Source organism: Dama dama, chromosome 25 (genome assembly GCF_033118175.1).
Source record: "Dama dama isolate Ldn47 chromosome 25, ASM3311817v1, whole genome shotgun sequence".
Classification (NCBI taxonomy): domain Eukaryota; kingdom Metazoa; phylum Chordata; class Mammalia; order Artiodactyla; family Cervidae; genus Dama; species Dama dama.
In genome coordinates this window covers 33,980,290-33,992,631 of record NC_083705.1, presented here as the reverse complement: position 1 = coordinate 33,992,631, position 12,342 = coordinate 33,980,290, and the positions used below count along the sequence as shown (strand labels likewise).

General features: G+C 36.7%; 1 protein-coding gene and 1 non-coding gene across 2 annotated transcripts in view; both read left to right on the top strand.

Annotated features, from left to right (window-relative positions):
- Nucleotides 1-12,342, top strand: part of ITGA1 (integrin subunit alpha 1) — a 164,402-nt gene that overhangs the window by 114,407 nt on the left and 37,653 nt on the right. Inside the window, exons 13-15 of the mRNA XM_061129817.1 lie at nucleotides 636-779; nucleotides 1,906-2,163; nucleotides 4,671-4,801. Of these exons, the coding sequence (XP_060985800.1) occupies nucleotides 636-779; nucleotides 1,906-2,163; nucleotides 4,671-4,801 (533 nt within the window). The remainder of the gene's footprint in view (nucleotides 1-635; nucleotides 780-1,905; nucleotides 2,164-4,670; nucleotides 4,802-12,342) is intronic.
- Nucleotides 6,928-7,034, top strand: LOC133046921 (U6 spliceosomal RNA). Its single transcript, XR_009690615.1, has one exon. It is a non-coding gene; the product is annotated as a U6 spliceosomal RNA (small nuclear RNA).

Sequence of the window (12,342 nt, the reverse complement as noted above, 5' to 3'; positions counted from 1 at the left end):
TTAGTGAAGCACAAGTACCCTGAATTTCCCTAAAACTCATCCCTGTCATTAAAGAGAACGTATAATCCTGCTAGACCACGGTTCCCCCAGCAATCCTTTTATATTCCTCTATCTCCCATGGCTGCTGGGACAAGACTTAGCCATTCTGCCAAGTAGACAGTCTTCTAAGATTCTAAGGTAAAATATGCTGCCCCAATCTTCCGAGACAGTTCAATTCCTTGTGGTGTATTTCAGTTTATATTTTCATCTTACTGTATTTAAGCATATACTAAAGCCACTGGGAAATGCCCTGTACTGTTCATTTCATTTGTTGTATTCATACTAGTCTTTTCTGATTCATGCAGAAGAGAAGTTAGGGTAAAAATCCAAAGAAAATCCTTGCTCTTATTCTCAGGCTACAGACTCTAATGTGACAGCTGCTCATCCTCCTGGGTGGAACTGACTAGTAGTCACTAACTTCATGCAGAACCAATAAAGAGCCCTCAGGTAGCATCAATTTCTATATCTCATTTCCTTGGTCATCTAAATCCCAGATACTCTTCTCGATTGGTATAAGAAAAACGCAGGTTTTTAGTTTCCTTGAGAAGTTCTGATGTTTATCAGACTGTTTTGTCTTGTTTTGTCTTGTGTCCTAGATCGGTTCCTACTTTGGAAGTGTTTTAACGACAATTGACATTGATAAAGATTCTAATACTGACATTCTTCTAGTCGGGGCTCCCATGTTCATGGGAAGAGAGAAGGAAGAACAAGGAAAAGTGTATGTCTACGCTCTGAATCAGGTAACAGCTACTTTGGTAGAAGTTCAGGAAAATCTCTTTCTTTGTTTCTTAAAATTTCAGTTAATAATGTTCTCATTTTTCACTCACTTTGGCAAAAGGAACAAAGAAGCTTTCAGGGCCAATCTACCTCACTAACCCCTCAGCCTCTCAATGAACATTTAGAATTGTAGCAAAATAAGTCAAACAGTTAGATATTTTCTGCTTATAAATGTGAACTTTATTAAGAGTATATAGAATAAAGATAAATAAATTTCACTAAATTGCTAAATTCTCAGGGCAACCATTTGTGAGCTCTGGTCTAGGAGTGGGTCACATTAACAGTTCAAGCTCTGTGTGAGTGTGTATGGGCACACATGTGAGTGTGTAAAGGTAGGAGTGAGGAGAGAATGCAGGGAAGTAGTGAATGTTAAGGCAGTCACACCAAACATTGAGCAAACTGCTGTGGTCTTTGGAATACTTCAGTCAGCTGCAGTGCGATTTTTATTTTTCTGATCCTAGCTTCAGACATCATTTGCTAAATGAAATAATTCTTGACTTCTTCATTAGAAGAATTTTTGCTGTTCAAGCAGAGTTGGGATGTATCTATTTAGCTTGTTAAATTTTTAGTCTTTCCCATTTAATTATTTTAAATCATAAATTATGTATCTTTTTCTCTATCATCTTTTTGATTCTTCCTGTCAACATTTTTTGGTCCTGTACTGTTTTTCCCTTTTTCCCAAGAAACTGTGTTCCTGTTCATTATTTCTGTCCTTTATAGGGAAGAATATAGAGAGACTTTTCCGATAAACACAATAGTGGATAAAGAAAGGATAGTGACACAAATTGAGAATTTAAAAATTCAGCTCCTCAGCTTTAAAAGGCTGCTGTTGAATTATATACTCACTCGATTACATTAAAAAGAGACTCCATTAAAATCCTCAGTACATCCTTGCCTACACTCCTAAAATCTGTTTGTGGAAATTTCTAACTTTGCTCTCAGATAGACACACTTGTTAAGAAATTTTGCAAACTTTATCCTTCAGGTACAAATGGTTTTTAATAGCACTGATTTAGTACATACTTTAAAACTTTGCTCTGCTGTAGTTATGACAGAAATCCATAAGGATTCCGTTTATCTTTCTTCCAGACAAGGTTTGAATATCAAATGAGCCTGGAACCCATTAAGCAGACTTGCTGTTCATCCCTAAAGCACAACTCATGCACAAAGGAAAACAAAAATGAGCCATGTGGGGCTCGTTTTGGAACAGCTATTGCTGCTGTGAAAGATCTCAACCTCGACGGATTTAATGACATCGTGATTGGAGCGCCCCTGGAAGATGACCATGGAGGAGCCGTGTACATTTATCACGGAAGTGGCAAGACTATAAGGGAAGAGTACGCACAAGTGAGAAATGAAACCTACAGATTCCTTCATTTATTTATTATTTTAGTGTAACAGCCGTGGATGTTACCAAAATACAGTAATGGTATATGGTCATATAGTCCGTTGCCATGTATGGGTTTTTTTTAGTTTTATTAGCCACTGAGAAAGCATCAGTTTATTATATTATTCATGTATTTCTAATCCTGTGATTCTTGCCCTTAATTGATAAATGGGTTCAATACCAGGTATCACCTGTCTTGCTCCATAAACTATTTAATTTTTTCTTCTGATTCTTGGGAAACTAGATTTCTAAGTTTTCTTCATAGTAGAATTACTTGTATTGAATATTTTATTGTTTTGTCTAGTTTTTCTTTTATGTTGTTATATGCCTTGTCTTCATGACTTGATCTTTTTTTTTTAATTGAAGGATAATTGCTTTACAATTGACTTGATCTTTTGAAATGGTAAAAAAGCAGAACAAAAGAGCACTTTTTAAAGATGCTATTTACCAGCTACAGTGTGTCTGATCCTAAACAGAGGGTACCACTTTCTGAGAAAGAGAATAGTAGTTATATGATTTAGCTAATAAAGGAGAAGAAATTGTTTTTATATTCAGTACCCATGTTTTTATAATAAAATCACATTAAGTTTATATTTATGAATTAAATTGGTGTATTTTCATAAAAATAAATTTGGACTTCTGAAGGTTTATAATTTTCTACCAAGTAAATCCCTCTTGGAAAAATATCTGTATAATTAAGCTTAACCTGCAGGGGATTTCTATTGTTTTTTATTTAAATTTATTGTCAGCTAATGACTCTATAAATTAGAGCCTAATATATAAATTAGAACTTTTTCCTACATAAGAAAAATGTCCATTCACAGTAGTGTTTTATGTAGTACAAAAGCAAAAGAATTTACCTTTAAATTCTTTTAAATTCCTCTAATGTAATTGTCTGTTTTTAAGTAACCATAGTTAATTGGGCATTGAACAACTACTTATAAATAAAATAGAATTCACTACTTTTCTAACATATGAAAAGAAAAACAGAGCATCAATTATTTCTTTTTATTTTGTAAATGTTCTTTGGCTCCATTGTCAACAGAATTCTCAAAATCTATTCATGTCTTGTGAAGTTGTCCTTAATTTTTCATTGTCATAATGGCATTAATAGTGAAAAACAAAATAAAGGGCATATTTCAGTAACATATTTTCACTAACAACACTCCTATCTGTTTAATAAGTGATTTGCTTCTGTTAAAAATCTTCACAGTACTTCATAACTGGAAACAGGCAATATTAACTATTGGAGTGTGATGGAATCAGGTACGGGAAGGAGTTTCTTTCTTGTGTTCTTTATTCATTCCGGTTCAATACCTCAAACTTAATGGAGTGGCATTTACAATATAAAAATAAGGATTTTAAAATCATTAGTAAGTAGACTAGATTCTCTTAAGCAATTATTTTGTAAAATGATGATAAATCAAGATGCAGCTTTAAGCAACAAAAACAATAAAAAATAATAGAGTTGAGTTTGTTTAATTATTGGCAGAATGCTTTCCCAAGAACAGGTGAGAGATGTGCTCATTCATTTCTATGGTAACTAGAGGTGCTACTTGTATATGGAATGATCCAGAATCAAACTGAATCAAGCCCTCCAGAAGCAGTGGGGTCAATAACTCCTGATTGCTCTGCAGAAAAATATAAGGAGACAATTTCCCATGAACCACAAACCTTTAGGCTTGAAAAATGTTTTCATTTGATTTACCTTACTTGGCTTCTTAAGTTTTATGACATTTAAGTGGAAGCTAGGATACGGAGACGCCAAGTTTAGGGAGAGTTTGTCAGTCAGGACTCCAGCCATCAGGTTCTGTTAAAATGCTATCAGCTTGAACCTGAGCTAAGTTAGGAAGTGCAGATGCCAAACATATTATATATGGTAATGTGCATGAGAACTCCCTATTCATTTGTGCTTCCCAGCACTGTGGATACAAGTGAATGAAACAGAATCTATTATGCTCTTGACTTTCAGTACCATTTTTGACAGACAGTAAAGATCACATATTGAAAAATGTATTTGACGGAATGTATTATTTATACCCAGCCTCAAAGTTCAATGAACCCCAAACTGACCCTAGGATAATTTTCCACTCCCCGTCTTGCTTGTATGATGTGTTTCCAGTACCTTTAAATATCTCTGTGTAATGGAATTGAACAGAAACTAGAAAGCAGAGCCAATTACTCATAATGTTTTCCTTGAGGATTAGACAAGATGACGTTATATAATATTTTTCCCTCTCCCTGGTGTCAATAACCCTGAAATGATTTTGTCTGCACTATAAAAAGAATATCCTTTGGGAACATCTAAGTAATTCCTCTTGTCCCCACATGAGGGGCCTCTTGGGCAGGTTTCCAAAAGATCTCTCATTTTAATTTTTTGTCAACCAATCCAAGTTCTCAGATTTATTTGAAACGGTTTTTCAAGAGACTCTTCTGACATTAAAACTCTCTGTTGGTATTTTCACAGCGTATTCCATCAGGGGGAGATGGCGAGACACTGAAATTTTTTGGCCAGTCTATTCACGGAGAAATGGATTTAAATGGTGACGGTCTGACTGATGTCACTATTGGGGGCCTTGGTGGTGCTGCCCTCTTCTGGTATGTATTTTAATAACAGCCAATTAATCTGATCCACAACATCCACAAATTAACATGACACATTACTGAGTCCTTGCCTGAGTGTGTGTGTGCTAAATCGTGTCTTTGCAACTTCAGACTCTGCGACCCTATGGACTGCAGCCTGCCAGGCTCCTCTGTCCATGGGATTCTCCAGGCAAGAATACTGGAGAGGGTTGCCATACCCTCTTCCAAGGGATATTCCTGACCCAGGGATTGAACCCCAGTCTCTTATGTCTCCTACATTGGCAGGCATGTATTTTAATAAAATCCAGTTAATCTGAAAATATTTTACAGATAGGTCAGGAAGATGCCCTGGAGAAGGAAATAGCAACTCCAGTAATCTTGCCTGGAAAATCCCATGGACAGAGGAGGCTGGCAGCCTACAGTCCATGGAGTCACAAGAGTGATATATGATTTAGTAACTAAATAACTAGAGCTCAGAGTATGATCAGAGTTTGTATACAAAATATCCATTTCTTTTTTTTGCTCCAATATTCAGAAAAAAATTATGTAGTTTGGGAATCCGAGAAACTGATAAATCTTAAAAATAAAGCACCAGTATTAAAAGAACAAGTAGAATCAACTCTTAATGTGGGTTATCTATTATGTGATTGTCATTCTGCTTAGAGGAGGGGATAGGGGAAAAGAGGGCCTCATACAGGATGTATATAAATGAGAAAGTTTCCCTAAATTTAAGTTACTTACAAGCTTTTAGGGATAACTGACTCTCATTCATTTACACAGTGCATAGAACTAGACGTTTGTGCATCACTGACTGACTATATTGTTGGTCAAGTGTAAAAGCATCTACAATAGTGTCTTCTCTCAGTCTTTAGAATGCCTGCATCCCCAAATTAATTTCAGTTAATTGTAACATCCTCATCAATAGTCAGATATGTTCACTAATGCCATCTAATTAATTAGCTTATTAATAAAATAAAAAGTATTAATTAATGGAATTAATAACTAGCTTTAACTAGTTAAAAGACAATTTCGAAAGTGTTCTATTTTTTAAAATGTGATTAAAAAATGTAAATAAAATCAATAAAATATCAATAACCTCATAAGAAATTTGTGTGACAATTTTGAAAAATGTCACAAACTTTGTTAAAACATATAAAAGTATTTAATAAATTAAAAATATTTTCACCTATGCCTTGATGGAAAGTCCATATGTTGATTCTTTCAAATTAATCATTAGTTTAGTGCAATTCAGATGGTCTTCTTTCAAACTTTATGTAGAAGGATAGTAAAGAAAATTATGAAAGAGGTGAAGATAGAGACTTGAAAATTATGACTGTCATAATTTAAGATAATCCTTAAGAACTAATGGTCAAATAAAAGTTGTACACTAAACTACACAGAGAGTAACTATTATGCTTTTTAAAAACTTTTAACTGTGCAGCAGAAAGAAAGGAGAATGCTAGGCAGCATGATCTGTGACTTTTGGGGAAGTCCACTGAAAACCAAGGCTCCAAACCAAAGTCATCAGTTTTGGGAACAACAGATACATTTAGTTTTTCTTTGAACTGCTAATTCTGGGTTAATTCACTAGGATAATCTTTACCCACACATATTTATTGTATTCACCTCCTTGTATTAAAAAATGTACACATGTTTTAAGGACAATTTTTATTCTCCAATTTGTGTCAAAGGCTACTTTCAAAGCTCTGAAAACTTGTTTCTGGCCTCTCCTGCCCCCAGTCAAGGCTTTATCATTGATGGGCCAATGACAGAGTTAGGTTCCCGACATCACACAGCAAAATGGACCAAGCCAGCATAATAAAACATGAAAACAGAGATTTGCAGCGCTGAAGGGGGAACTCTGAGTGGGTACAGCTGGCAGGCGATAGATAGAGGCCCACAACAGTAGTCAGGGATGTCCGGGAGAGCCCAATCCTGTGGGCTAGACTGAGCCATAGACGCGATAAAGATCTGTGTGGAGCAGAGAGGAGGTGTGTGGTGGGAAGAGGTCAAGGCAACCTTATGCCTGAAGGACCCAAACTACACACACTCATTCACTCATTCATTGCTGGTGAAAGGGCAAACTGGTTAAAACCCATTATCAGGCCTTTGTCACTAAAGTGTTAAAAAGCCTTAATATGGTGCTCGCTTCAGCAGCACATATACTAAAATCGGAATGATACAGAGAAGATTAACATGGCCCCTGTGCAATGAAGACACGCAAATTCATGAAGTGTTCCTTATATTTGAACCAAATCAACAAAATTAGAAATGAAAATGGAGAGATCACAACAGACAATGCTGAAATACAAAGGGTTATAAGAGACTACTACCAGCAGCTCTATGCCAATAAAATGGACAACTTGGAAGAAATGGACAAATTCTTAGAAAAGTATAACTTTCCAAAACTGAACCAGGAAGAAATAGAAGATCTTAACAGACCCATCAGAAGAAAGGAAATCGAAACTGTAATCAGAAATCTTCCAGCAAACAAAAGCCCAGGACCAGATGGCTTCACAGCTGAATTCTACCAAAAATTTAGAGAAGAACTAACACCTACCCTACTCAAACTCTTCCAGAAAATTGCAGAAGAAGGTAAACTTCCAAACTCATTCTATGAGGCCACCATCACCCTAATTCCAAAACCAGACAAAGATGCCACAAAAAAAGAAAACTACAGGCCAATATCACTGATGAACATAGATGCAAAAATCCTTAACAAAATTCTAGCAAACAGAATCCAACAACATATTAAAAAGATCATACATCATCGCCAAGTGGGCTTTATCCCAGGAATGCAAGGATTATTTAATATCTGCAAATCAATCAATGTAATACACCACATTAACAAATTGAAAGATTAAAACCATATGATTATCTCAATAGATGCAGAAAAAGCCTTTGACAAAATTCAACATCCATTTATGATTAAAACTCTTCAGAAAGCAGGAATAGAAGGAACATACCTCAACATAATAAAAGCTATATATGACAAACCCACAGCAAGCATTACCCTCAATGGTGAAAAATTGAAAGCATTTCCCCTAAAATCAGGAATAAGACAAGGGTGCCCACTCTCACCACTACTATTCAACATAGTTTTGGAACTGTTGGCCACAGCAATCATAGCAGAAAAAGAAGTGAAACGAATCCAGATAGGAAAAGAAGTGAAACTCTTGCTGTTTGCAGATGACATGATCCTCTACATAGAAAACCCTAAAGACTCTACCAGAAAATTACTAGAGCTAATCAACGAATATATTAAAGTTGCAGGATATAAAATTAACACACAGAAATCCCTTGCATTCCTATACACTAACAATGAGAAAACAGAAAGAGAAATTAAGGAAATAATACCATTCACCATTGCAACAAAAAGAATAAAATACTTAGGAGTATATCTACCTAAAGAAACAAAAGACCTATACATAGAAAACTATAAAACACTGATGAAAGAAATCAAAGAGGACACAAACAGATGGAGAAATATACTGTGTTCATGGATTGGAAGAATCAATATTGTCAAAATGGCTATACTACCCAAAGCAATCTATAGATTCAATGCAATCCCTATCAAGCTACCAACGGTATTTTTCACAGAACTAGAACAAATAATTTCACAATTTGTATGGAAATACAAAAAACCTCTAATAGCCAAAGTAATCTTGAGAAAGAAGAATGGAACTGGAGGAATCAACCTGCCTGACTTCAGACTCTACTACAAAGCCACAGTCATCAAGACAGTATGGCACTGGCACAAAGAAAGAAATATAGATCAATGGAACAGAATAGAAAGCCCAGAGATAAATCCACGAACCTATGGACACCTTATCTTCGACAAAGGAGGCAAGAATATACAATGGAAAAAAAGACAACCTCTTTAACAAGTGGTGCTGGGAAAACTGGTCAACCACCTGTAAAAGAATGAAACTAGAACACTTTCTAACACCATACACAAAAATAAACTCAAAATGGATTAAATATCTAAATGTAAGACCAGAAACTATAAAATTCCTAGAGGAGAACATAGGCAAAACACTCCCCGACATACATCAGAGCAGGATCCTCTATGACCCACCTCCCAGAATATTGGAAATAAAAGCAAAAATAAACAAACAGGACCTAATTAAACTTAAAAGCTTTTACACAACAAAGGAAACTATGAGCAAGGTGAAAAGACAGCCTTAAGAATGGGAGAAACTAATAGCAAATGAAGAAACAGACAAAGGATTAATCTCAAAAATATACAAGCAACTCCTGCAGCTCAATTCCAGAAAAATAAATGACCCAATCAAAAAATGGGCCAAAGAAATAAACAGACATTTCTCCAAAGAAGACATATAGATGGCTAACAAACACATGAAAAGATGCTCAACATCACTCATTATCATAGAAATGCAAATCAAAACCACAACTAGGTACCATTACACGCCCGTCAGGATGGCTGCTATCCAAAAGTCTACAAGCAATAAATGCTGGAGAGGGTGTGGAGAAAAGGGAACCCTCTTACACTATTGGTGGGAATGCAAACTAGTACAGCCACTATGAAGAACAGTGTGGAGATTCCTTAAAAAACTGGAAATAGAACTGCCATATGACCCAGCAATCCCACTGCTGGGCATACACACCGAGGAAACCAGATCTGAAAGAGACACGTGCACCCCAATGTTCATCACAGTACTGTTTATAATAGCCAGGACATGGAAGCAACCTAGATGCCCATCAGCAGACGAATGGATAAGAAAGTTGTGGTACATATACACCATGGAATATTACTCAGCCATTAAAAAGAATGCATTTGAATCAGTTCTAATGAGATGGATGAAACTGGAGCCCATTATACAGAGTGAAGTAAGCCAGAAAGATAAAGACCAATACAGTATACTAATGCATATATATGGAATTTTAAAAGATGGTAACACTAACCCTATATGCAAAACAGAAAAAGAGATACAGACGTACAGAACAGACTTTGGGACTCTGTGGGAGAAGGCAAGGGTGGGATGTTCTGAGAGAATAGCATTGAAACAAGTATACTATCAAGGGTGAAAAAGATCACCAGCCCAGGTTGGATGCATGAGACAAGTGCTCAGGGCTGGTGCACTGGGAAGACCCAGAGGGATGGGATGGGGAGGGAGGCGGGAGGGGTGATCAGGATGGGGAACACATGTAAATCCATGGCTGATTCATGTCAGTGTATGGCAAAAACCACTACAATATTGTAAAGTAATTAGCCTCCAACTAATAAAAATAAAAGAAAATAAATAAATAAATAAAAAGCCTTAATATGTTCTTTTTAAAAAAATTTACCCCCTTATTGCAAAATTCATACTTAAATTGAAGAAAGTAGGGAATACCACTAGACCATTCAGGTAGGACCTAAATCAAATCGCTTACAATTATACAGTGGAAGTGACAGGGATTAGATCTGATAGGCAGAGTGCCTGAAGAACTATGGACAGAGAGGTTCCTGACATTGTACAGGAGGCAGTGATGAAGACCATCCCCAAGAAAAGAAATGCAAAAAGGCAAAATGGTTGTCTGAGGAGGGCTTATATGTAGCTGAGAAAAGAAGAGAAGCTAAAGGTAAAGGAGAAAAGGAAAGATATACCCATTTGAATGCAGAGTTCCAAAGAATAGCAAGGAGAGATAAGAAATCCTTCCTTGGTCATCAATGCAAAGATATAGAAGAAAAAAATAGAATGGGAAAGACTAGAGATCTCTTCAAGAAAATTAGAGATACCAAGGGAACATTTCATGCAAAGATGGGTTCAATAAAGGGCAGAAATGGTATGGACCTAACAGAAGCAGAAGATATTAAGAGGTGGCAAGAATACAACAGGAGAACCATACAAAAAAGATCTTCAGGACCCAGATAACCACGATGGTGTGATCACTCACCTAGAGTCAGACATCCTGGAATGAGAAGTCAAGTGGGCCTTCGGATGCATCATTACAAGCAAAGCTAGTGGAGGTGATAGAATTCCAGCTGAGTTATTTCAATTTCTAAAAGATGATGCTATCAAAGTGCTGCACTCAATATGCCAGCATATTTGGAAAACTCAGCAGTGGCCACAGGACTGGAAAAGGTCAGTTTTCATTCCAATCCCAAAGAAAGGCAATGCTAAAGAATGTTCAAATTACTGCACAATTGCATTCATCTCATAGGCTAGCAAAGTAATGCTCAAAATTCTCTAAGCCAGGCTTCAACAATATGTGAACTGTGAACTTGCAGATGTTCAAGCTGGATTTGGAAAAGGCTGAGGAACCAGAGATCAAATTGCCAACATTCACTGGATCGTTGAAAAAACAAGAGAGTTCCAGAAAAACATCTACTGCTTTATTGACTATGCCAAAGCCTTTGACTATGTGGGTCACAACAAACACAACAAACAGTTGTGTTTCCACAACTGTGTGGAAAATTCTTCAAGAGATGGGAATACCAGACCACCTGACCTGCCTCCTGAGAAATCTGTATACAGGTCAAAAAGCAACAGTTAGAACTGGATATGGAACAATAGACTGGTTCCAAATCAGGAAAGGAGTACGTCAAGGCTCTATAATGTCGCCCTGCTCATATAACTTACATGCAGAGTACATCAGGCGAAATGCCAGGCTGGATGAAGCACAAGCTGGAATTAAGATTGCAGGGAGAAATATCAATAACCACAGATATGCAGATGACACCACCCTTATGGCAGAAAGCGAAGAAGAACTAAAGAGCCTCTTGATGAAAGTGAAAGAGGAGAGTGAAAAAGTTGGCTTAAAACTCAACATTCAGAAAACTAAGATCATGGCATCTGGTCCCATCACTTCATGGCAAAATAGATGGGGAAACAGTGGAAACAGTGAGAGACTTTATTTTGGGGTGCTCCAAAATCACTGCAGATGAAACTGGAGACATGAAATTAAAAGATGCTTGCTCCTTGGAAGAAAAGCTATGACCAACCTAGACAGCATATTAAAAAAGCAGAGACATTACTTTGCCAACAAAAGTCCATCTAGTCAAAGCTATGGTTTTTCCAATAGTCATGTATGGATATGAGAGTTGGACTACAAAGAAAGCTAAGCACAGAAGAATTGATGCTTTTGAACTGTGATGATAGAGAAGACTCTTGAGAGTCCCTTGGATTGCAAGGAGATCAAACCAGTCAATCCTAAAGGAAATCAGTCCTGAATATTCATTGGAAGGACTGATGCCAAAGCTGAAACTCTGATACTTTGGCCACCTGATGCAAAGAACTGACTTATTTGAAAAGACCCTGATGCTGGGAAAGATTGAAGGTAGGAGGAGAAGGGGAAGACAGAGGATGACATGGCTGGATGGCATCACCGACTCATGGACATGAGTTTGAGCAAGCTCCAGGAGTTGGTAATGGATAGGGAGGCCTGGCATGCTGCAGTCCATGGGGTCACAAAGAGTCGGACATGACTGAGCAACTGAACTGAAAATTTTTTAAAGGTACAATCTATGATTAGAGATATATGATCTTTAGAATAATCATAGTGCTGTAGGTTTTAGATTTTTTTAAAGGATTTAAGATACATATCCAATA